The following is a 26565-nucleotide window of genomic DNA, read 5'->3' as shown; positions in this document are numbered from 1 at the left end:
GTGCATTCCCCCCCACCCACCCCCCATCACATGCCTGGCTCTAGGTTTTGTGGCCACGGGTTTCGTTAGTTGCTTTCTCAGAGTATATAGTTTTCAGCCGGAGCAATTTTTTGGCCTTGATAGGTGAGTTGCTTAGGATGAGGGACAGGGTGTGGTGGTGTAGGGAGTTGGCAGTTGTGCTGGCTCACTTGTTACTGGTCCTTTTCCTTTACTGTGGTTGTTCTGCAAGGGTTGGTGTTGTTCAGTCTAATGTTTGTTCAGTGGGGGCTTTGGTTTAGATTACTTGGTTGGCGTTGGGATTGGTGGTTTTCTATGGATTCCAGGTGGAACGCGGTCTTCTTTGGGCAGCTTTGGAGAGGGGGGTTTGCATATGGTGAGTTGTATGGCAATGTTGGGGAAACAAGGCTGTGGGTAGTATTGGGGCAGGGTAATGGGGTAATATGGTCTCTTTGGGACAGATAAAGTTGTGCGATGGGGCTGGAGCGTGGTACATCTGGTAATGTGTACATCGGATACTGTCGGTTTATGTTTGTTTGTTTTTTTTACAAGCAGGGACATTTTGTGTTGGAGGTGTGTATGGTGTGGGATTGAGTAAGTAGCAGATCAGGGGCCTATTTTGGCGAGTGCCATATGTGGGGCTTGGTGTAGGTGGGCCTAAGGAGGGTCAAGTGCACAGAGAGCGTGGACTGATTTATTGGATCAGTATCAAAGAGGGGCTACTGTTCAATGATAGGGGAACACAGCTGTAAGGTAATCTGGGGCCAGCAGGGTTGGCCATGGTACCAAAGGTGTGGTGCCTTGCTTGGCAGCCTTTGGCTTTAGGCGGGCGGGGGGAGGGGCTTTGTTTCCTAGGAAGCATTACCCCCCCCCCCCTTTTCTTTTATTCCAGTCCAAGGCCTGCACAGCTTTCATGTCTGGGAGGAGGCTATGGTCTACCTTCAATTGTCCATACCTGTGGCGGGAGACCCAAGCCAATTTGTTGGTTGGTGTGGTGGACATTGCCAAAGTCGATGTTAATCTGCTGATGTTGAGTTGGTGGTAGCTGCTGGCGTGATGGGGGCTGCACGCTGGAAGTATGGCCAGGATATGGCCTTGAGCGGCTAGTTCTCATGGGAGCCCCCCTCCCTTGCTGGATCATGGTAAGAAAGGGCCTCTATTTGTGGCGGTGTTACGCCGGAAGAAGTCTGAGGTCCAGGTGGGTGGTAGGTTGTTCCCCTGCTGGGATGTGGCGGGAGACACGCCCAGGCTTCTGGTTTGGAGGAACTAATGTTCCTTGTTATGTCTCGGGTCATGTGTTACACAATAAAGCTGTGACCTTATTTACCCAAAACAATGTCTTAGTGTGGTGATTAGATTGTAAAGAAGTGAAGAGAATGCATATGGGCCAAATGTCTCAGATATCCATGTTATTAGATTATAATAAGAATGAAAGATATTTAAACTAATTTGTACAAGGTTGTACATCAGTGACTTTTTGGCTCCATGAACAAGATAAAAGATAATTATAATTGGTAGAAAATAGATATAATGGTGTGTGACCTTTTCCTATCAGTAATAAAATGTGCCATGCTCATAGGTAATTGCAAATGGAACCTAAGTCAGGCTGACCTGTTGATTAGTCAGGACCTAAAGCTTATGTTATTTCAATAAAATGCAAAAACTAACTGTAATTGGTAAAGTTAAGATATAATTCTTTTAATGTTTTGCTTCATCACACTGACCTTGTGTTTAGAAACATATAAGATTGATTGTAATTACTGGATTTTGAGACTGCCCACTGACAGCCTATTTGAGGTGTGGTTTTCTCCCATGTGATATATATTTCCTATGAGGAACGAAGTTAGGGCTCTTCAGCTTGGAGAAGAGATGACTGAGGGACTGCGCATTGCAGAAACTCTCAGCTTGCTTGACAGAGATCAAGGAATGACTATTTGATAATAAATTATAACTCAATGTAAAAAAACTGAAATTCTATTTCTGTCTTGGGTCCCTGAACCAGACATCCCTGTCAGCTTTTTGTTCGAAAGGCATTCCATCCCCATCTCTCTGACTGCTCGCGATCTGGGATTGGTAGTTGGTTCAACCTTATCTTTGCGTCCCCATATTAATTTGGTAGTGCATTCAGTTTATCACAAACTCCGGACCCTGCAGCCTCTTAAGCCCATTTTATGCCCACAGAAGTTTTGTAACATGATTCAATCTTGCATTCTATCTGGTCTGTAGCATTCTGTCCTTAGCACTTCCTTCATCACATCTTCATGCATTGCAGCTTACAAAAAATTCTGCAGCCAGAATGATTTCTGGCTCCTCTTTACAGAATCATATCTCCCCTGTCTTGGAAATCCTGCATTGGCTCCCTGTGGTTTGGAGAGTAAAGCTCAAGGTACTCACCATGGTTTTTAAGGCTATGCATGAGTTTGCACCATCTAGAATTGAAGCTTCCATCTGTGCACACCTCCCTTCCTGGCCTTTACGCTCATCCTCTCAACACCTATTAGAAATATCCTCTTGTAAGTTGTTTGGCCATTTTACATAATAGGATATTCGGCATAGCTGGGCCTAGTATCTGGAATGACTTACCCGTGGAAATCCGAAGAGGATCTGCTTCATTTCGGGAAGTTGCTTAAAACTTATCTCTTTACTCAGGCTTTCCCTGTTTATTAAGGCTTCTGCACTATTAGGTGCTAGGCATTCATTCTTTGGATTTACAGGCTGCAAGTGTGCTTGTTGTTTTTGGATGTTCTTTGCCCTATGATGTAAATCACTGTTTGTATATGGATTATCCTATTTTGTGTGTATATTGTACTCTGCCAAGATTTGTGGATTATAAATGATTAAATAAAATAAATAAATATATATGACAGAGGTCTACAAAATAACGAGCAGAATGAAACAGGTGAATGCAAATAGTTGACTTACTCTTTCAAAAAGTACAACGACAAGGGGACATACAATGAAGTACATTTAAAACAAATAGGAGAAAACATTTGTTCACTCAACACATAATTAAGCTTTGGAATTCATTGCCCACAAGTTGTGGTAAAAGCTGTTAGTGTAGCTAGGTTTAAAAAAAGGTTTGGACAGGTTCCTGGAAAAAAGTCCATAAACCATTCTTAAGGTGGACTTGGAGAAATCCATTCATCCCTGGGATAAGCAGCATGGAATTTATCAACCTTTTGGGATCCTGCCAGGTACTTGTGACCTGGACTGGACCCTGTTGGAAACAGGATACTGGGTTTGATTGACTTTTGGTTTTACCCAGTACGGAAAATCTTATGCTCTTATACTGAATTCCTTAAGAACTCAAAGCCTATACTTCAACAGTGCAAAAGGCTGCCAATTCCTCAGTGCATCCAAGAATTCTTTGCCTCAGTTCCTCAAAGCTGTTATAGTTTTTGGGTGTAATTTTTCAGCCTAGCCGCAAACCTGCAAAGTCTGTGCAGACTTTGCACAAATTTTCAAGGTGAAAGCATACGCGTGCTTTCACTTTGAAAATTGTCCAAGGAAAATTACCCACACACATTTACACCTGCAATTTTGTGCAGGTAATTTTTCAGAATAAATATATGAATGTACTTTTGAATTTTCAAAAGTATGCATGCAGTTTTAAACCTCACCCCAAGCCCTCCCTCAAGAATGCCTCCCCTAACAGTGGTAGAAATACGTACTTAGTGGCTCCACACATGCACTTTTACCTATGTATAGAGTGGACATTTTTTCAAAAAGACCATTTCCATGGGTGAAATGAAATGGCTTTGAAAATGATCGTCCCTGTTTCAAAGTGTTTACTTTTAAACACATCTACATTTTGCAAGCAATTCTGCTATATCTTTTTTGAGATATGGTAACCAGAATTGCACACAATACACAAGTTGACATCTGCATTAATTAACAATACAGGGACTTATTCAAGGCACTACAGTAGGCCTAGCTGAAAGACACTATTTAAAAAATTAGTGTGAACTCAAGAGAAAACTAAAAACCATAAGCTACTAGAAATGTCTGATCATGGAGTGCAAAATGAACTAAGGTAAACTAAAATGAAAGATCTGCAGAGGTGTCTGTCAGAAGAGGGTCCCCGTTAATGCCTCACGAGCTGTAACTCGGGCATGCCACAGTTCTCAGGCCCTACAAGCACAACACCAGACAGAGAGAAATAGGGCACAGAGCTGGAACATGTTCCCAGAATGAAGCCCATAGTTAACCTTATCTTTGTGGACAAACTGGGTGAGTCTTACAGTCTCTATTCACAACACATTCACTACACTTATGCATCCACATTTCAACATCAAGCTTTTGTATGTACAGCATCAAAATCAAACATCTAAAGACATGTTAGGCGTGTCTTAGAAAAAAATTCTAATAAAGGGCATCTGTGCATAATGCTGGTGAAATCTCAGCATCAATAACAGATGAAGCTGCTGCAGACCGCACTCAAGCTACCAAGAACTCCCTGCTGCAAGCCTTCGTTACAGAGGCACTCAAGACTGATTAGAGTATTTACCACTGACATTTTATCCATGATACAGCCTCCCAGTTAATTATTTCCATGATACTGTCACCCAAATAGGGGCCTGATAGACATGACTACTATATGTATGGAGGAAGAGCAGCTACCCTCAACACTGCTCCCATCATGCAATACCTCAAGAAATTTGGAAGCCTCAAATTGATACTGACCTGCAGGGACAATCTCCGTGAATTAACCCATATGGGGGCAGCTGCTCTGATGCAGTTTGCAATACTTTCCCCTAAGACATGACTTGAGAGGCATAACCTCCATCAGTTTGGCTCTGATGACAAAGACGACACTATTATGCAGCCTAAAGAGCATATCTTGAGGGGCACAATCACAATAGATGTTATTCCAAGATCATGGATGCTATGACACAGCCTGAGGCACACAGGCCCTGTCGCTGTGACACTGTTCAACAGATTCAATTACCATGGTACTGCCCAAAAGGCACTGTCGCCATTACATGGCCAGAAACTTGAACCAGAATAAAGGGCATGACTCCAAAAGGCACAGTCTTCAAGTCGCATCTTTACTGGTAAATCAGATATAAAAATGCTTGAAGGGTGCACAGCCTCTGTGATAGGACTTCAAATGAGCACAATTGCCATGACACCACCTTGAGGTATGGTCCCAAAAGGATGCAGTTTTCATGGAAAAGTCATTACGAAACAGTGGAGGAAGTATAGTGCATTGATGTAGTCCTGATGGGATACTTTCCCCAAGAGTTGAAGCCATGTTATGGACATGAAAGAATAGTGACAGCAGTCAGTTTGGAGCTGCCACAATGTAGCACTGACAGTGCATGGCCACCATAACATGGCTTTAAGCATTTAGGCCTCCACTCATGTATGAGTCACCTCACATAACTCAAAAAGGACAGGAAGCTCATGCTCTAGAAATCCTAAGGCCTTGAGATGCAGGTAAAAAGGAAGAAGAAACTAAATTATCCTTGAGATGGGAACATAACCATCTTCAACTCTGGAGAAATACATCCTGTGTCACCTCAAGATGGAAAGCGTTGCTCTGTGCCAACCCTGAGCAGGCAGAAAACCAATAGGGTTCAGAGTCTAGTCCAAAATCTATATCAGACAGAGCTTTGATAATTCTCAGCATGGAAAGAAATTGCTGGCAGGTGGTGTTGGCTTTCAACTGGATTCTAATATTTAGAACTCCAAAGCTTGAAGACTTCTCAGAGGCAGCACATGACAGGTCACATGACCCAAAAGAGTAAATCCTGGCAAAATACTTTTCAAGAAATGTTATTTTCAATAACATAAATTATTGACAAACTAATTAAAATTGCAGTTATTTCAAACGATCACCTTACATTAATGCTGTGCAATTTACCTCTGTAACTGGACCTTCTCTTGTACCTCGAAGGACATTCATCTCATCTGGAGTCAGTTGAAATTTCGACAAGAAAGCATTTGCAACTTGTGCTCTTATCTCCAATCTCTGGCTGTATGGGAGAAGTAGTCAGAGAATCTAATTACTGACATGTTTGTCTAAATCTTTAAGCTATCTCAAGTTTACTTACTTTCAAAATGTATTTTAGATCAAGTGCTGCTTCTATTTAGCACTATTTAAGAATTTATTACCTATCCAGAATGGCCCCACCTGCTGCAAGCATCTGTAGTGATACAGTGATTACTGCTTTCCTCTGTCCACCAACATACATCACTCCACTTCCTCTTTACCACTATTTTATGTTTGCACTTTATTTTCTCACAACACTAACATGAGGCTCAGAGGATTTACTAAATACATCAGATCCAACAGTTGCTCCTCTTGCTTCAAAGTAAAATATTTTTCTGTGGCTCATTTACTAGTGCTGTGATCAGGGAGATCTGGGTTCAGATCCTCCATCCAACCTACCAGTGCTGGTTGGGCCTGGGAGTGCCACGGAGAGGGTACGATCAGACCCAGATAAGGAGAGAAAACAACAAATGCTACTATGGTGGCCCCAGACAGTCAACAAGTGATTTGGAGACTGTGCTTTATAGGAGGTGCCCCTGCAACCCTCAGGCTAGTGAGGGTCCCCTGATATGTCTGGGCATGTGTCTGGGGAGTGGGAAGTGGCAGAGACTACAGAAGGACAAAAGGAGTTGGGGGAAGGGAAAACATACAAAGGTAAAAAAATTGCAGTCTCCTAGAAATGGGCAGTTGGGGGTCAATATTCAAAAGATTTACCCGGCTAAACTTGGGTTTTAGCCGGGTAAATCTACCTATTTAAATATACAGACCCTCTAACCAGCTAAATTCGTATAGCTTGCACTGTTAATTGTACAAATCAAGCTGGGTAAAAAAAAAAGGGCTTGACTGGAGTCATTCTTAGGCCAGGCTATCAAATTTAGCCGGTTAACAAGATATTCAGCACTAATCAGCTAACTTTAGCAGTGATCCTAAATCTATCCGCTCAAGTTTTGTGCGGGTAGATTTAACCAAATATTCAGCCCCACAATTAGCTGGGTAAGTACAACGAAATATCATTTCAACAATAAGTGGGTAAATGTATCTTGTTATCTTACTAGCTCTGTGGGTTTCTGAAAATTGACCCCTCGGTATTCAGTCAGGAGAAACTGACTTCCTGGACAGAAACTTGTTTAAGCCGATAAACCAGCTTCAAACTAACTACACAATTTCTAGGAGCATCCATTTCAGCAGATTAGAAGGTGTGCCAGTGTCCTCAGACTGCCCAAGCAACTCTGCAGTCAAAGTTAACTAGCATCTGGCCAGGTGACCAATCTTCCCTGGCTGGATGCTATGACTCCCGGCTCCTGGGAGATAACTTTCCCCAGTAAGTAAATATGAGCATCGTTTGATTGGCTCTATTCTCACTTAAAAAGAATAGCAGCACAAGGAGGACAAAAATCAAAAAAAGTAACTATTATAAACTCAGTCCAAATAGTAAAAGTTTAGCCAGCTAACTTAGCCTATAAATTCAGTGGCACAGCTGTGCCACTGAACATATCAGGCTTTCTTAAAGTTAACTGGATACATTTATCTGGCTAACTTTAGGACAGGTCTAAGGACCCACCAGAGTTAACCAGGTAAGTTATCCGGCTAACTCTGAACATTGAAGTAACTTAGCCGGCTAATTCAACTCTTCCCAGTTATGCCCCCCAGAAAGGCCCTAACTTATCCAACTACATTCTAGCCATCTAACTTTTTTCCCGGCTAGAATTCAGCCAGTTATGTGCTCAAATCATTTTTCCTGATAGCTTCAGAGTTATCCGGCCAAATGCTTTTGATTATGGACCTCCTACTGTGCATTTTTAACTTGCATAGTCCAAGTAACATAAATGCCTGCTGCTATGTCGTGTTTTGAGATGTGGTGGGCAGCCACAAAAACAGTTCACAGGTGTCAGTAACTTTAACAGAACTAACTTGAGTGCAGCTGCAATGTAAAAATGTCACACTTTCCAATTATATTTAAACATTACAGATTATCAAGAAAAAAATTCCACATCTGTGAACATTTCTAAACTTAAGCATGTAAAACAATCATAAGGCATTAAATACATACAGCTCCTTATATAGCCATGTGAACTAGGCAGTTTGTACGAGTCTTATTTCAATGAATGCATTTAATTCTTGTTGTGTCCTTGCACAGAAAGTATAATTGTGCAGGTTTATTTAGGAGTTCAAGGCTTGTGCCTCCACAATGGCTACAGACACAGAATCTACCATATAAATGGGCTCTGACCGAAGGCCCGCAAATGCGCAGTAGAGAGCACCTCTACTGCGCATGTGCGAGAGCACGTCAGTCAGAGGGAAGTAACATGGTGCTGGGAGGAAATGGAGCAACGGAGGGCTGTCTTGGAAGCAGTGGGGAGGAGCAGCGGTGGTGGCGGCAGCAGCAGCACAGAAGGTCTCCAGGGGGTCTCTCTCTTGCGCATGGAGAAGCAGCGGCCGCGGCACAGACACAGAAATGGGAGGTCTCCGGGACTCTCACGCGCGCCTCATCACCAAGCGTCAGGCGGGCCAGCAACGAGCCCAGTGGAGAGGCGCGCGTGAGAAAGAGACCCCAGGAGACCTCCCATGGAGCAGCAGCGGCAGTATCTAAGCGTTGGGCAGGCCAGCAACGAGCCCAATGGTGAGGCGCGCGCTCTGGATAAGAGAAGAAGAGGGAGTGGAGGAGGGCTGAGGGAGAGGGACGGGGTTGTGGAGGAGGTGGGAGGAGAAGGAAGAGGATGTGAGTAAGTGGTGAGGGTAAAGTTGTGGAGTACAGAAAAAAGGAGTGGAGGAGGGCTGAGGGAGAGGGAAGGGGTTGAGGAGGTGGGAGGGGAAGGAAAGGGAAGATGAGAGGGGTTGGAAGCTATTATCTTTTCGAGGATTGACTATTGTAATGCGCTATTACTTGGCATTCCCGCAATACACACTAGACCACTCCAACTCCTACAAAATGCCGCTGCTCGGATTTTGTCAAACACAAAGAAAAGGGATCACATTACCCCCACACTTATGGAACTACACTGGCTCCCTATACAGTCACGAATTCTTTATAAAACTCTCTCGATCATACACAAAAGTCTATTAAACTCCAACCTCAACTGGCTCAACCCCCCCCCCCCTCTTACCCCGTACCTCCAAGAGACCTACCCGCCCAGCACTCCAAGGAACACTCCAAGCCCAATCTATTAAATCCTTTAAGCTTTCCTCTACTATGAACAGAGCCTTTTCTCTTGCCGGCCCCACGTTATGGAACTCTCTGCCCCATGAGATTCGCATTGAGACCTATACCCCTGCGTTCAAAAAGAAACTTAAAACCTGGCTCTTCCAGCAAGCTTACTCCACCACACCCCCTATTACATAAATCCCCCCTCCGTATTTTACTCTGATATCCTCATATGAACGCCTCTTATGCCTGTCGATTTGGTACTGTGCACTAATTTTGTACATAGTTTTGATGTAAATCGTTTTGATGTAAGGGCTCCGCCCAAAGTTTTATTATATGTTACCTAGTTCAATATATTATCTGTTTTATGTAAGGGCCTCGCTCAAGGGTCTTGCCCATTGGTTTTGTGTTCACTGTAAACCGATGCGATGTGCGAACGGCCATCGGTATAAAAGAAACGTTAAATAAAATAAAATAAAGTGGAAAGGCTAAAGTGGAGTAGAAAAAAAGAGGGACTGGAGGAGGGGAGAGGGGAGAAGGGGAAGGAAAGGGAAGGTGAGAGGGGAAGGAAGGAAAAGGGAAGAGGATATGACGGAACAAGTGGAAAGGGTAAGAAGTGCTGGAGAAGAGAAAAAAGAGTGGAGGAGGGCTCGGAGAGGGAAGGGGTTAGATGAGGTGAGAGGGGAAGGAAAGGGAAGATGAGAGGGGATGGAAGGAAAAGGGAAGTTGTGGAGAACAGAGCGGCTCTAACCGTGCCGGTCTGACCGATGGAATCTTGCCCGTTTTAACGGGCTTAACGGCTTGTATATATATATATAGAGAGAGAGAGGGAGAACAAATCCCCCTGCAGTATGCAGGTATATAGGTTTGTTATGGTGTGCTCTCAGCTACAATATTCTTTGCCACCCACCCTAGCATCTGGAGCGAACATTACATAAGCTGCATACGTGACAATTTTAGAGAGGAATTCTTAAGAACATTTACTTAAATAAAACACAATTTTACATGCATAAATGGGCTGTTTGAAAAATACCCCTGGGGTTGTTCACATAAGAGTACAAGTGGAAGACGCATACTGCAAAGAGACGCTCCTGGGGCGGAGTTCGGGCAGGAAAATCATTTACACACACACTTTCAATGTTGGAAGTCTGCACATAAATATTCACAAAAACACTTATATCTGCTCCCTAACAGGTATAAATTTGGGCACCTGTGATGTCGTGTCAGTAATTGTTATTATTATTTTGTTTTTAAATATCTTTTGTTATTTTATATATGATTATGTATGTTTCCTTTGTATGCCGCCTAGAGTTCCATATAGGTAACATAAAAAATGTAAATAAATAAATAAAATAACTAACTAAATAAAGTTATGCGCAGTCCTGCTAATTTTCAAGGCAGACTTACTCAGATAAATCTGCTTTGAAAAATTAGGAAGAAATCTGTGAGTAGAAAGTATACACATATTTCAGTCCTTAGCGAGCTGTTATATTATTGGGCTCTGAAAGTGTCTACAAATTAGCCTAGGTACCTTACGTGAGAAGCATAGTAAATGGCAGGAGAAAGAAACCAAAAAGGTCCAGCCAGTCTGCCCAGCAAGGTGTCAAGGTAAAGTTGGAGCTGTTGCTAGCAGGTTTTGGTGGGATTCTTTAGGGATGCCTATGGGGTGTGAGTAAATTCCTCATTTCGCTAAATAAAAAAAATATACAGTAATAAATCTTAACAAAACAAAAAAAGAATTTAAAAAAATCTTTTAAACAAGAAATAATAAGCACAGTTGCTTACCTCCTAGGGTGCATGATGTTAGTCCTCACACATGGCCGACATCATCAGATGGAGCCCAGCATGGAAAGCTTATGTGAAAGTTTCTAGAACTTTGACTGGTACACTGGGCATGCCCAGCATGCCATATACCACGAAGCCACTCATGGTCCCTCTTCAGTCTCGTAACATAGAATTACGATAAAAATAAAATAATAAACCACAGGAGAAACCCAATGCCACGAGGTGGCAAGCGGGCTTCGTGAGTACTAACATCCTGCTGTCCTAGGAGAACACCTGTTACAGGGAAGCAACTCTGCTTTCTCCTAGGACAAAGATGGTAGTCCTCACACATGGGAGAATCCCTGGCTGCTCCCCATCGCAAAAGGGGACCAACAAGCACCAACCAGATGCTAACGGGCACAACAATCACAGTGCTGCTGGTAACAGGAGGAGACAGCCTGAACCCAAACAATAGTTCCTAGGCAGGGAGAGTTGGGTTCTACACCTCAAAGATATTCTGGAGGATAGACTGTCCAAACCTACTGTCAGGTCAGCCATCTCTATCCAGGCAGTAGTGAGATGTGAATGTGAGGAGAGAACTCCACGTTGCAGCCCTGCAGATCTCCTCCATGAGAACTGCTCGCAAGTGGGTGTTGCACCCATCGGTCGCAGACAGCTGCGCCCTCTGTTGCTTACCTTTTTTCTGCCTGACCCAGTCCATTTTGGTAAGATGGCTGCCTCCGCTTCTCCACACTGAACCCTCTGGCGTTCCCAGTCCGGCATGGGCGATTGTGTTCGCCATCTTTCTTCAGGAGTCACCTAGGGCACGCACGCAGCCCCGTCCTTTACGTGCGTCATGGCGGGAACCTCAGGGACGACCCCACTGCATGACGACACTAGCTCTGGTATTTAAACTCCATTCACAATTCCTAATACGAGTTAGCAAGGAATCCTCCATGCTGATCTCTCCACGTTACCAGACGCTCCCACTCTGTGTACTCTCGCTCCAGAACGACTTAGATATCCGCTCCACGGGGGCCTTGCCTCCCTCCTCTTTACCCTCTGGGGTATCTGCTACCAACAAGGACGCCTAAGGTACCCGTTCCTCTGGGCATTGTCTTTCTCCTATTTATCCTTCGGGGTTGCCTACCTATTACCAGGATGCCTACGGTACCCGCTCCTCGGGGGCCTTGCTCGTCCGAGACCTTTGCTTCTCGGGGCTCTCCCCTACTACAACTACCAGCATCAGAGTGAGTACTGCCGCTCCTCTTCTATCTTTGTTTGTCTCATCTCTCTCTCCATAGAGACTCGACCTACCCTGCACCGCGGGCCTAGTGAGAATGAGGAACTCCCTTTTCCACTCTGCAACCTACGGACGGAACATTATCAACTGGTTTCTCCTCTCCTAGCTGGAATCATCACCCGATCCTTGGGTTACCATCTACGTTGCAGTACAATAAAGCTATATCTCTGTGTCCATCTCTGCCTAGAGCTAGCCTATCGCTGCAAGTCCCCATAGGGCAGAGCCCTGTGGGAGGTGTCATCTCTTACAGTGACCAAGGGCCCACGCTTCAATATCCAAAGTACAACAGTGGGCCGTTGATGTTGCCATGGATCTGACAGAATGAGCCTTGACATGACTCCCAAGATGCAGTCCCGCCTGGGCATAACAGAAGGAGATGCAATCTGCTACCCAATTGGATAGTATTTGTATGGCAATGTCAACTCCCAACCTATTGCTATCAAAAGAAATAAAAAGTTGATGGACTGTCTATGGGTTTCTGTCCATTCCAGGTAGAAGTCTAAGGCTCTCTTGCAATCCAAAGTGTACAGTGCTCGCTCGCCTTGGTGCGAATGAGGCCTGGGAAAGAATCCTGGCAGGATGGGGGATTAGCGCCTATTTAACGCGCGTAGGATTTGGAGTGAATAAGTTAGCGCTCATCACATGTAAATGCATGTGAATGAGGCTATTACTCATTCACTCCGCATTCAAAAAAATAAATGTGCATCTCAGACTGCTTTTCTGTACTTCAATATAAAAAAATAAAACCTCGGCAGACCGCCGAGTTATGAAAACCGACGCCAGTAAACTCGTCGTCAGTTTTCAATAACTGGCTGTCTGCCAGTAATGCGTCCGTTTTCATTACTGGCAAACGGCCGGTTATGAAAACCGATGCCGAGTTTACCGGCGTCGGTCTTCATAACCAGCAGCCGACGCAGGGGCTAGCAAGGAAGCACTAAGGTCACGCAAGCGACCCTAGCGCCTCCTTGCTAGCGCGACCCCTTAATTTGCATATTGCATGGCGCCCCCCTTGCAGGCGTCATGCGTGCACTAAGAAAGCAGACGCTGAAAAGTCAGAGCCCGCTTTCCGCAAAATTTATTGCATTGACCCCTAAGACCTGGAGCTCGCTGATCCTGCGCACTGAAGTGACCGCCACCAAAAATATGACCTTCCAGGTCAGGTACTTCAGGTCACAGGTGTGCAGAGGCTCAAAAGGAGCTTTCATCAGCTGAGCTAGCCCCATGTTGAGGTCCCAAGACACATCAGAAGCCCTTAGCAGAGGCTTCAATTGAAGCAGATCTCGCATGAAATGTACAGCTATAAGCTGCACAGAGATGTGCATACCATCTACACCTTGGTGGTATGCACCAGTTGCACTCAGATGAACTCTATCGGAGATGGTTTTTAGACCAGCTTCCAAGAGGTGCAGAAGGTAGTCAAACAGCTTTTGTGTGGAACAGGAAAAAGGATCTAGGGCCTTTTGCTCACACCACATGAACAACCTCCTCCACTTCAGTCCGTAGGACTTTCTAGTGGAAGGCTTTCGAGAAGTTACCAGGACTTAAGAGACATCCTCTGAAAGATCCAGCGGCTGCAGGATTAACCTCTCAACATCCAGGCTGAGAGCAACAGGACCTGGGATGCCGCAACCTGCCCTGATCTTGCATGATGAGATCTGGGGAAGTCCCCAGACTGATCGGTTCCTGGAGAGACAATTCCCAAAAGAGTGGAAACCAGACCTGTCTCGGTCAATGAGGGGCTATGAGGATCAGAGTCCTCCAGTCCTCTTGAAGCCTCAGAAGAGTCTTCACCACTAGCAGAATCAGAGGATATGCATACAGAAGACCCTTGCCACAATGGCGGGCAAAGGCATCAGAGACTAATTTTCCACCCGACCTGTACAGGTAGCAGAAATGAGTCACCTTCCTGTTGCAAAGGGATGCGAACAAGTCCACGTCTGGGCTTCCCCAGAGTCAGAAGATCCGATTCGCCACCCCCCTGGTCAAGGGACCACTTGTGGGGTCTGAAGGCTCAACTCAGTCTGTTCACTATCACATTCTCCATTCTGGCCAGATAGAGGGCCCGGAGCACCATCCCATGGGACAGAGCCCATGACCACATCTGGACCGCTTCCTGACACAGGAGGTACGACCCTATGCCTCCCTGTTTGCTGACATACCATTGCTACTTGGCTGTCTGTTTGGATTAAGACAATGTTGTTGGACAGTCGATCTCTAAAAGCCCATAGAGCGTACCTGACCACCCGAAGCTCCAGGAAGTTGATTTGGCATTGTGCTTCTTGGGCGGACCACAGGCCCAGGGTGCAGAGTCCTTCTACATGAGCACCCCACCCCAGGGTGGACGCATCCATGGTAAGGGCAATTTGAGTACGGGGATTTTGAAATGATACACCCCGCTCCAAATTTGAGAGAACCCGCCACCAGTGTTGATGGAGTGATGCGGATGCAAGCCTAGAGGTCCTGGGTAGCCTGACACCACTGTGACCTGAATATCCTATCTATATGTAAGTGTGCAAAGGGAGTAAAATGGATGTTGCAGCCATGTGGCCCAACAGCCTCAACTTGTGCCTGATACTGCTGGCTCTTTTGAATCACCTCCGTTACAGACGCCAAAGTGACCACCCTGGAGCGTAGCAGGAAGGCTTTTGCCTGAGCCGTGTCTAGCAGGGCTCCTATGAAGTCCAATTGAGGTGACAGGCTGAGATGGGACTTTGGGTAGTTGATAACGAACCCTAGTGACTCCAACACCTGAATGGTCAAGCGCAGGGACCATTCAGGGCTTTGACCCCTGCCCGAGAGGTGATCTTGACCAGCCAATTGTCCAGATAGGGGAAAACATGCACTCCTAGCTTGCGGACATGTGCCCCCCACCACGGCCAGGCACTTTGCAAAGACACGTGGGGCCGACGTTAGCCCAAACAGCAACACTCTGTACTGGAAGCTCTGTTTTCCCATTAGAAATCTGAGATATTTTCTGTGACCTGGAAAGATCTCGATGTGAGTGTATGCGTCCTTTAAATCGAGGGTGCATAGCCAGTCCTGTTTTTTTTTTTTTTTTTTTTTGTACAATATTTTTATTGAAATTTTTTAAACAAACCCCCGTGGGAGCAAACAATGGAATACAGTCCAATGATCATTCACGTGTCAGCAAGGTTACAGAGTGTAAAGAAAACAAGGTAAACATGAAAACAATTCAAGAAACTCCCTGATACACTTCAAAACTAACAACCGGAAAACATAACATCATAACACCCTAAAACTCTCGCCCTGCGGCAAGTCCTTCCATTTCCTTGCCTCCCATCCCCTCCCCCCCCCCCTCCCCCCCCTCCCCCCATCCCTTGAGTGAAAGCACCGGGCCTTGGAAACATCCAGATGAAACACAAACCCATTGGGTGAGAATGGAGGAATGCGGAAAGCAGGAATGGAAAAAGCAGGACGTAGGCCGACCCCTAGAAGACCGGAGCCAGAGACTAATCATGATAACGAGCATAAACCTCCATGCTCCCCATCTAGCAAGATAGCACAACCCATTAGAGTGTGGTGGGAGTAAGGTAGGTACGCATTGGGAGCCAAGTGAGCTCGAACTCCGTCTGCTTCTTATCGGAGAATCGTTGGCTACATTGATATTCCAAGGTGTATAATTTGACTAGGTTCCGAAACCAATGATCATGTTGTGGAGCTTGCTCAGTCACCCAATGTAATAAAATTAGGCGCTTCCCCACCAGACTGGCCTTCCAGAGAAACTGTAAGTGAGCACCTGAAAGCTCCGGGGCGGAGATAGGGAGGACACCGAATAGCCACAACATAGGACCTGGGGGAAGTGTCATACTCATCAGAGAGCTACATGTCAGTCTAATAGCCCCCCAAAAAGTCTGGATCACCGGGCAATCCCAGAAATAATGCTCTATCGAGCCTTTGGACAGAGCGCACCTAGAGCAGGCTGGAGAATCCGCTATGCCCATTATATGTGCTCTGTCCTTACCAATATAGGCTCGTCTCAGGAACTTATAACAAGTTTCCCTATATATGACACAGTCTGAATATTGGGGAATGTGGAGAAAGCACTGAACAAATTCCTGTCTGGTGAGTGAAAAAGACGCCCACTGCGACCATTGCTGATATACTCCTGTGAACGCATCATGGGCAAAATGCTGTGGTAAGGCCTGACTGTATTGTGCTATCTTAGGTTTTTTCACCATAGAGGGGAAGATTAGATCATACAGGGCCCAGAAGGCTGCCGAAGGCCCCACCTCCCATTTCCGTTTCGACAGAAAACTGCACAACTGAGTAAAGGCGTAAGCGTCCTGGGCCGGGAGTTGGAAAGCTGCCTGTAACCTAGAAAACTGGTGTATCTGGCCCGTATCTCTGTCATAGCATTGATGCACCCATACTAATCCCTTGCTCTTCCACCTATGGAATGTCGAGAAGGCCCCAGCCGGAGGGAACAACGGGTTATCACAGATCGATAAACAGGGAGTCAGTATATTGGAGAGGCCAACCTTATTACAAAGATAGGCCCAAGCCTTGCGACATGCCCCCAAAAAGGGTTGGATCCTGACCTCTGTACGCAATCTGTCCTTTGACATTTGTAAAAGGGGATTGAGAGAAGGGTAGGCCCACCACCGCCCCAACGTTGAGAGTGGCGTATAATAAGACGTCTCCCCCATAATGTCCCGGATGTGCCTTAATAGGCAAGCTAGATTATATAAACGGAAATTGGGGCAATTTAGACCTCCCCTATCACCAGATTGCATCAAAATGTTGAGTGCAATACGGGCTTTTTTTCCTTGCCAGATAAATTTCCTGAGTACTCTATTAATGTGAGTCAGGTCCGTAACTGTAAGCCATAGCGGGGCCATTTGCATCACGTACAGCCATTTGGGTAGAATCATCATTTTCACCAGTTGTATCCTGCCTGTCATAGAAATGGGTAAGCCCTGCCACTTAGTCAAAAGCTGAGTAGTGGCCCGAAGCAGCGGTTCAATATTGACCTTATAAAAGTCGGGTAAAACTACAGGTATTTTAACACCTAAGTAGGTCATAGCCTTATCCACCCACTTAAGCGGAAATGGGCCCTTCCAAGTCGGGCGTACCCTCCCTCCCACATCTAAAGCCTCCGATTTATCACGATTAATTTTTAACCCTGCAAAGCTCCCATATGCCGTTTGTATCTGTAAAAGGGGCCCCAAAGAGGTGCCAGGGTTGGTGAGGAAGATGAGTACATCGTCCGCGAATGCAGCAACCTTAAACATATGTTCTCCCATCCCAAAACCCGTTATCTCTGGCATAGAGAGTATTTTCCTCAACAATGGATCAATAGCTAAAATATACAGTAGAGGGGACAAGGGGCATCCCTGCCGCACCCCCCGACCAATATGAACCGCCCCTGATTTGGTTCCATTGGCCACGATGTAAGAGAGGGGGTGCGAGTATAATAAAGTTAAATAGGTCAGGAAATTGCCCTGGATCCCATACCGTTGGAGTACAGAGAACATATAGGGCCAGGCCACCCTGTCAAAGGCTTTTTCTGAATCAAACCCTATAGCCAGAGCCGGCAGTTCCAGCAAGAGGGTTGAAGACATAGCCGACAAGAGCCGGATAATATGGCCACAAGCCGGCCTATTTTTAACAAATCCCACTTGGGAATCTGAAATAAGCTGGGGTAAAAGGTGCCCCATCCTATCTGCCAGTATTTTTGCCAAAATTTTTAAGTCACAGTTGAGTAAAGAGATGGGTCGATATGATCCCGGTAGTAACGGATCCTTGCCCGGTTTTGGCAGGACAGTAATATAGGCTGTGTTAAAGTGGCTGGGCAATTTATTCAACTCTATGGCCGAATTATAAAACTTAGTCAAAGGCGCAGAGAGGTGGAAACGGAGCATCCTATAAAAATCAAAGGAAAACCCATCTGGGCCTGGAGCCTTCGCAGGTTTACTCACTGTGATAGCACTCAAAACTTCCAAGTCTAGCAAGGGCCGATTAAGAAAATCCAACTGTGCGGGGGATAGAGATGGAAGCTTTAAACCTTGGAAAAACCTCTCCTCTTCCTGCCCCTCCCCAGACACCTCCGCTTTGTATAGGTCTTCGTAAAAGTGTCGAAAGACCTCGCATATGTCTTTTTTAGAGGAGACCTGACGCCCAGTAGTGGCTTTCATGACCGGGATAAACGTCTTCCCTCTATATGAGCGAACTAAGTTCGCTAAATGCTTTCCCGCTTTATTCCCAAAGCGAAAAAAATCCCTTTCTCCCGCCTGAAAAACTCTCTGCGCCCGTTGGTGAAGCAATGTATTAAGCTCGCTCAAGACACTAAAGTACGTCCGCCGGAGCTCCATAGTTTGTCCCCTCGTCATTTCTTTTTTAATAGCTTCCAATTGGTCCTCTAAACGTAATACATTGGCATTCAACTTTCGCTGCCGTGATGCCACAAAGGAAATTACTTCCCCCCGGAGGACAGCCTTAGCCGCCTCCCAATATAGTTGCGGTTCCCCTTCATGTTGTTTATTATGTTTGGCAAATTCTTCCCACTTTTGACATAAAAAGGCCTTAAACGCTTTATCGTCCCTTAAGAAACTGGGGAACCGCCAGAATTTCTCCCCCGGGTCCCTAGCTTGAAATTGCAAGTCTACCCAGATCAACGCATGATCCGATAGGACCTGTGGCCCTATTACCGCATTCTGAAGACTATGGAAACCCCTGGTAGGAACCAATATGTAGTCAATGCGGGACATAGATGCGTGCGCCCTAGACACATGGGTGTAGTCCTTCTCAGTCGGATGAAGAGTACGCCAAGAATCTATGAGAGAAAACTCCGAACAGAGAAAGGGAACACCTTTACAGGAGTAACTTGGAGAGGGCGGACCCGCGGGGGACTTATCAAGGGTGGGATCCGCGGCAATATTAAAATCACCAGCAACCAGAACATAACCCTTAGCATGTTCCACTAATTGAGAGAGGACATAAGTGAAGAAATCATGAGAGTATGTATTTGGGGCATACAAACAGCAAATCGTGACCAATGTTCCTTGCAGGGTACCAGACACTAGTATGAACCGACCTTCAGGGTCGGACACTGAATTAGATAGCTGAAAAGAGACATCTTTGTGTATTAGTATGGCCACGCCCCCCTTCTTCCCTTGGGCAGGCGAGAAATGGCAGGAACCCACCCAGTTACGCTGCAGTTTGCCACTTTCTTTTGCAGAAAGATGAGATTCCTGTATGCATGCTATGGTAGGATTGTGTTTTTTGAGTTGCTGTAAAACTTTATATCTTTTAACTGGGGATCCCAGACCGTTAACATTCCAGGACATGACCCTGATACGATCAGCCATCTATGCTATGACTGGGGCACTGGTGAGGCTCGAACTTGAGGGCGACAGAAGGGCCCATACTCCCTAAAGTGACTAACTTTGGTGAACCCCTGTAGTGCCCCTGATGGGTCCCAAACACCATGTGAACTGCAGGGTCAGTTTCAGCAAAACCCATACTCATTGATAAGCAAATGAACCATTCACACCTGCAATAGCTTCCATGCTTCCACTCACACCCCACCCCCTCCCCATCCCCTACCTACCCCCGCCCCCCCCCCTCCCCCCCTCCAACACCCCCAACCCCCCGTAAACAGAAATAACCATTAATGGTCTAAACATAACCCACAACCATATAGTCCAACTCATCATAAGGTCCCCCTAAGGGGATCGGAGATCACGTATTGATGCGGTCAGGTGCCACAGTCCCAGGTCCAACAATCCGCCATCCATGCCATGGAAAGGGACCCGGCGGCTCCCGAGAAAGATATTATGGGGAAAACCAGGCAGCCAAATAGAGCCCTGGGCTCTGCCGTGTCACACCAAAGTCACTTAGTCCTCCCCGGAATCGTGCGCAGTGCCAGGTCCGCCAGGGTTCCAAAGCGCGGATCAGATCCCCGGATGCTAACGAGAACGTTCACCCGGTCCGCAGGTCGCCCAGTGTCCGAAACATACAGGTCCCCCTCCCGCTTCCAGTGAAGGTTTCTCCGGCGACCCTAACACCAGTCGCATCGTAGACCCAAACGGAGTGCACATCCAAGGCGTCCCCATGTTGAAACAAAGTAAAACAGCTATCAACAATATGTACCGACAGGGTGAAAAGACTGCAACCGCACGAGCCCGTCCGGGCTGTAGCGGGTATGTTACGTAGCTATCCCAGGCGGTACCACTTGCCATCTGGTAGTCCGTGCTTCGTGGCCATCGCGGTCCGTCCCTGTCTGTTCTCCATCTCCTGCCACCGAAGCCAGCCTTACAGGGCCATCAAAACACGAAAATTCCAAAATGGCCGCCTGGCTGTTGAGGATCAATGCAAGTGCGTAGTTATGAATGTCTGCGCTTCCGCGGGAGTTTCACAGAACACCGTTTGATTGCCATGCCAGATTTTCAAGCGGGCAGGGAATTGAAGGGAGAATTTCACCTGTTTATCAAAGAGCTGCGAACAATAAGGTGAGAAGCTTCTTCTTTGTCCCGACACTTGAGCAGAATAGTCCTGGAAAATTCTGATCGTTTTAGAATCATAAGATAGATCTGGAGTTTTCCGGAACGCCTGGAGAATTACTTGCTTATGTGCAAAATTTAGTATTTTTGCTATCACGAGCCTCGGCCTGACATCTCCCTCCTTCCGCTGGCCTAAGCGGTGGGCCCTTTCGATCTTAAATTCAGGAGCCAGCTCGGGTATGTGCAGTGCCTCCGGGAGCCACGACTCCAGGAAGGAGCCCAAGTTCCTTTCAATTAAAGTCTCAGGCAGACCCAAAATCCTTATGTTCGACCTTCTTGCCCTGTTTTCGAGGTCATCTAGTTTAGAGGCTTGGCTGGTAACTTGCTTTTCCAACGCGTGCAGCTTCGAGGTAAGAGCCAGGTTGTCATCCTCCAGGAGGCTGACTCTCCCTTCCACCCGTTCAAATCTCGGGTTGATGTCCGCCAGCGTCGAGTGCACTTCTGATATTTGTGCCGAAATCGCAGCTAGCTTTAAATCCAGAGCTTCCATGAGAATGATCTTGATCTGATCCGTCGTAGCCTGGGAGATATCCCCACTGGGACGCGGCCCCGGTGACGCCGCCATCTTGGGCTCACTCGCTTTCGGCTTTTCTTTGTCCTTTTTCCCGGTTTTTAACGGCATCCCCGGGGAAGATCTTTGCATGTAGGTGGTGATGGACATGTACCCCGCGTGCCAGTGTAGCGCAAAAATGGAATAGGCGAGAATTAAATCCGCGGTTCAAAAAACATGAGACTGGGGCACCCGGAGCTCCGTCCTCCACGTCTTTCCTCGCTCACCGCATCACGTGATCTCCAGTCCTGTTTTTGCAGGAAAAGAATCAAGGTGCCCAGGGAAACCATCTTGAACTTTTATTTTTTTAGAAATTTGTTCAAGGCCCTTAAGTCTAGGATGGGATGGAGTCCCACTGTTCTCTTTGGAATCAGGAAGTACAGTGAGTAGAATCCCTGCCCCCTTTGCCTTGGTGGGACAGGTTTGACCACTCTGGCAGTTAAGAGGGCAAAGACGTGCCCCAAAATGGGCACAGAAGGGAATTTGGCGGGACACCAATTGGTTCAGTCAATATCCCTGATGGATAATGAACAGAACCCACTAGTCTGAGGTTACACTGGGCCATCGATTCGCGAAGAACCGTAGATCCAGTCAAAACCCTGTCCCAGGATTTGGCTGGGGCACCGGTTGGGGCTTGGGAGCTCGCTGCTGCCTGGGACGGCTGTGGTAGCTCATCTTCTGTGAACAGGAATGAGGGGCCAGAGGATAGAACTTCCTCTGGCGGTAGAAAGACCTCCTCTGACCCTGCCTCACAGAACTCCTGTCTGAGGAATACGGGTCCAAAGTGCTGGCGGAGAGATGCTGGAAGGTCTCCTGGTGGTCCCGTAACTGGGCCACCATGTCCCTCACCTTGTCTCCAAAGAGATTCTCTCCTGTGCATGGCAGGTCAGCAAGTCGTTCCTATACCTCGGGTCGGAGATCCGAGGCCCGCAGCCATGCCATTCTGCGGGCACCGATTCCTGCTGCAGAGACTCTCGCTGCCATCTCAAAAACATCATAGGTGGAATGCACCTCGTGTTTTACGCACTCCAGGCCCTGATGCACCAGCGACAGAAAGGTGTCTTGCGGCTGTTGAGGCAGCCGCTCGGCCGCCTCTTACACTTGCTTCCAGAGGTTGCGAGAGTATTGGTTCATATACAACTAGTAGGAGGCAATGCAGGCTATGAGCGTTGGCCCCTGAAACACCTTCCCCCCAAGAGTGTCCAACACCCTGTGATCTTTCCCCAGGGGAGTAAGCATTGGTCCAAGAGTGCTTGGCCTTCTTGAGAGCGGATTAGACCGCTACCGATTGGTGTGCCAACCTACGCTTTTCGAATCCGGTGGCCTGTTGGATGAGGTAAACCCCGTCCACCTTCCTATTCACCAGAGGAACTGTGAGGGGGTGTTTCCAAATCCTCAACAGCAACTCCTTAAAGATCTCATGTACCAGGACCACCACAATCTTTTTAGGAGCCTCCACAAACTGGAGGATTTCCAGCATCTTGTGCCTGGCATCCTCCTCCATCATCAACTGAAATGGGATGGCCTCCACCATCGCCCTCACAAAACCTGCGAAGGTCAGGTCCTCAAGCGGAGACCACTTTCATTCCTCCAGAGGAGACTGCTCTGGGGGAGAGCCTCTGAGTCCTCTCAGTAGGATTCTGCAGCTTCCTCCTCCCAGGGGTCATATGAGGCCTCATCCTCACTGTAATCCACAGGGGATGGGGCCCTGGGTCCTAGGCCTTTGTCCAGGAGTCTAGGCTCAAGTGGCCCTGGTGCCGGTCCCGGCAAAGCTAGAAGGAGGGTTGCAGACTGCGGTGTCAGCACTGGCCTCGCCAGAGCTTCCTTGACCACCGCATCGAGCTGAGGGAACATCAGTTACCCGCCGGACATTGATGCCCCCCAAGGAACCAGCACCAGCTTGGTCAGTAATACCCCGATGAGCACATCGAAACGCTCCAGTAGTGGTTCCAACAGGGAAAGCATGGGCACTGGTGCCATCACTGCCACAGGCTCGATGCCCCACAGCACCCAATCAACCACCATCTGGACTCTGAGCTCCTCAAAAGTCACTGAAGCTAAAACAGATTGGGAGGCAGGAGGGGTGGCCAGGTCTTCCTCAGAGCCCTGAGGTGGATCGGCGACTGACACCAGGACCAGTGGAGACCATCGCGGATCCCCAGCATTGATGGAGGACAGACACACCTCACCATGGAGTTGCTTCAGGGACAACACGGCAAGCGCCGGCGCTGACCCAAGCCTGGCACTGTGCATGGAAGGTTCTGATGCTTACTCAGCTTTCCTTGGTGCTCAGCACGGTCTTTTCCCGGTACTGAGGTTGAAGACAATGAACCCGATGTCATCGACCTGAATGAAACTAACAGAGGCCGGTATCCAGCTCCCCTAATCCACCGGCAGCATCGACAAAGCGGATGGCCCTGCCAACGCCGATGGCTCGGTGTCCATCAGTGCAGCTCCTCAGTCCTTCGGCGTCGATCCCACCAATGCTGATGGCTCGGACTTTCTCGCCCCAAAGAACTTCTCCATCTTATCGAGGCAAGCGCAATGTCCCTTCGAGGTCATTTAGTCACCCAGGCAGCACCCCCGGACATCATGCGATGCCCCCAGGCAGAGGATGCATATATCGTGCGGGTCTGTGATAGACATGGTCCTTGGGCACTGAAGGCACCAACAAAAACCCGATGAGGTCATGACAAGATGAACTAAAGGGGTGAAAAATGACAAAAGAGGTGGTGGACAGTCAATGCAGGCAGGCACCGAGGCACCACTGCCACGGGGGACGGATTAAAAAGAAATTTACTGAACCACTGAAAAACCTGACTAGGATCCAGAGGATCCAGAAGGACCCGGATGCAAGAAAAAACCCTGAAAATATCGGTGGAAAGCTTTCCAGATACTTTTGAAAATCAAAAGAAACCCAAGCTCAGAAACCACAATGCAAAAACTCCACGGAAGAAGAGACTGAAGAGGGAGCCCGCATGGACGCGTGATATAGGGCATGCTAGGCACACCCAAAGGGCCAGTCAAAGTTCTAGAAACTTTGACATAAGTTTTCCATGCCGGGATCCATCCGATGATGTCATCCATGTGTAAGGACTACCATCCTGTTTGACCTAAGAGAAAAGATGGTTTGTCCATAAACAAATATCTTTTCTTCAGACAACTGGCATATATGTTTTCTGCTCTTCGTATGGTGCAGAATTAACAGGCTAGAATGGAAGAGAAAGACCTTAAGGCCCATCTAGTCTGTAGAGTTTTCTTCCCGTTGCAATATGGTAGACGCCAATACAGAGATGTTTGTTGTCAGACAAAACAAGCAGATTATTTTCTTGTAGATTTTATTCTGAACAATAAATACTTTTGGTGGGATGGGTTTGGTAGGTTCTCATCTTTAGGAGAGGGTGTGAGGGGTTGGGGGGGAAGAAAGCAGGGTGGAAGTTTTAGAAGAAGATGGTTAACCACTAAGACATACTACTGGGCTAAATTATTTACGAATGAGTTTGTTAGACACTATATTTTGTGTTTTTCCTCAATACTATTCTGTTGTGATAAGCAACATGATTTTTCCCCAACAGATGATGTGCTTTCAATGGGGAAAAGTTCTAGATTATACTGAAAATGGCTCCAGATTTTTTTACCATGTACGCCAACATTCAGAAGCTAAGAGATGCTTAAAATGAAAGGAAGTGAGTAGGAGGTGTCGTGCTCTGCTTGATAAAGCACTGCAGTACAGAACGTTTAGAAGGAAGACCGTAAAATAATATTATTTGACCAAAATCAAAGGGATGTCTTCTTTTAAAGAGGAACAGTTAGCAACTCAGGCTTCACAGTACTAAAATCGGAGCACTGAAACATCAGGGGCAATGCCGCAAGTTGGTGGCAAACTAAACTAAAATCACCTCCATTTGATAGCAGGATTTTACCAGCAAAGTGTTGGCAAGCCACCAGGTGGCAGCAACACCTCATCTCACAGTCCAAACCAACTTTACAGAAAGAAAATTTTTTTGGTTTAAAAGGAAAATCAGGGTTGACTCTAGCTATAATTAAGCATTCTATGGGAGCAGGGAAGCCATTCTGGATTTAAAATGATGGAGTTTCCCAACTCTTCATTTTGTGAGCATTGCACAGGCCCCCTTAAGTCTTTTAATGAAAAACCAGTGTGTTGGCCATGCAAGTCTGCAAGAATGCACAGCCATAAAATTATTCCGGTACTTAAAAAAGCAAAAATGAAAGATGGAAGTATCAAAAGGAGATGAAAATGAACCTCTATGCATTATTAACACGAAACCCAATATGCAGTACAAGGGATATATTCAATACAGAAAATATGAGGAGCTGAATGACAGGTGGAGATTTTCAGTGGGGTGTTTTTGCATTGGGGGGAGGGAGGGGTGAATGTATTTAAAAAGTTGTACATCGCTCTTGGACAATGCCAAGGTCATTCTGAACTGCTATTCTGAATGAGCGATGAATATTTAGTGAAAGGAGAGGCCTGCACAGGCAAGAGACAAAAGTTCCATTCAAAAGTCAAGCTCTGCACAAAAAGACAAAAACCAACAGACCATGGGAACAGGCCACCTCTGCAGAGAGAGAGAGAGAGAGAGAGAGAGAGAGCCGTGCCAAGCACAGCCTTGGGCTTTCGGCTCTCAAGGGAAGCCCAGTCAAGACCTGGTCCCCGGTTTTAATTGTTGCCTGGGAGATGAGAACACTTCTTTTCAAAGCACTCAGACTGCTGGGAAAAATTATGCACTGTGCGCTTTTCCCCTTTAAATGAGCACAAAAGTGCACTGTGCCCTGGGATTACCACCTAGACACCTCAAAGAATTGGGGGGAAAAAAAAAAGGCTGGTCTTTATTTGATTCAGTTTAATACAGCTTCTGAAAACTCCCTGGAAGACTGTTGCTCCCCTTGAATATGGAGACAGAGCAAGACAATATTTTTCCAATATATTAATTTTTGTAGGATGAGGGTTTCTTTGCATTCTAAACCACCAAAGTATTATCACAGCACTCAGAGTCTAGAGGATATTCTAAGCCAGAAAGTTTACAACCTACAGCAACTAAGCAGAGGCCCAACCTGGTGGACCTATTTTGAAGACTGTTGCTGTTTTTAATCACAGACGTCAAGCACGTTTGGTTTTTTTTTAAATACTGCTATAGCTCCGGGACTTGGAGTGCTACATTTGTGAGAAAATCGCAAACGCGCAGCTTAGATTTAGAAACATATAACAGGATTCATTTTGTAAGTGTGAAGTAACAACAGCTGTGAAGTGAGCACAGATGTAAACGAGCT

At 46.6% G+C, this 26565-nt stretch overlaps 1 protein-coding gene across 1 annotated transcript in view; it reads right to left on the bottom strand.

The window, feature by feature from the left end:
• Positions 1 to 26565, bottom strand: part of COG6 (component of oligomeric golgi complex 6) — a 284653-nt gene that overhangs the window by 160145 nt on the left and 97943 nt on the right. Inside the window, exon 5 of the mRNA XM_029602762.1 lies at positions 5864 to 5975. Coding sequence (XP_029458622.1) covers positions 5864 to 5975 — 112 coding nt within the window. The remainder of the gene's footprint in view (positions 1 to 5863; positions 5976 to 26565) is intronic.

Source organism: Rhinatrema bivittatum, chromosome 5, assembly GCF_901001135.1.
Source record: "Rhinatrema bivittatum chromosome 5, aRhiBiv1.1, whole genome shotgun sequence".
NCBI lineage: Eukaryota > Metazoa > Chordata > Amphibia > Gymnophiona > Rhinatrematidae > Rhinatrema > Rhinatrema bivittatum.
Note: the sequence above shows the minus strand (reverse complement) of the source record. Positions and strands in the feature narration are given on the sequence as shown.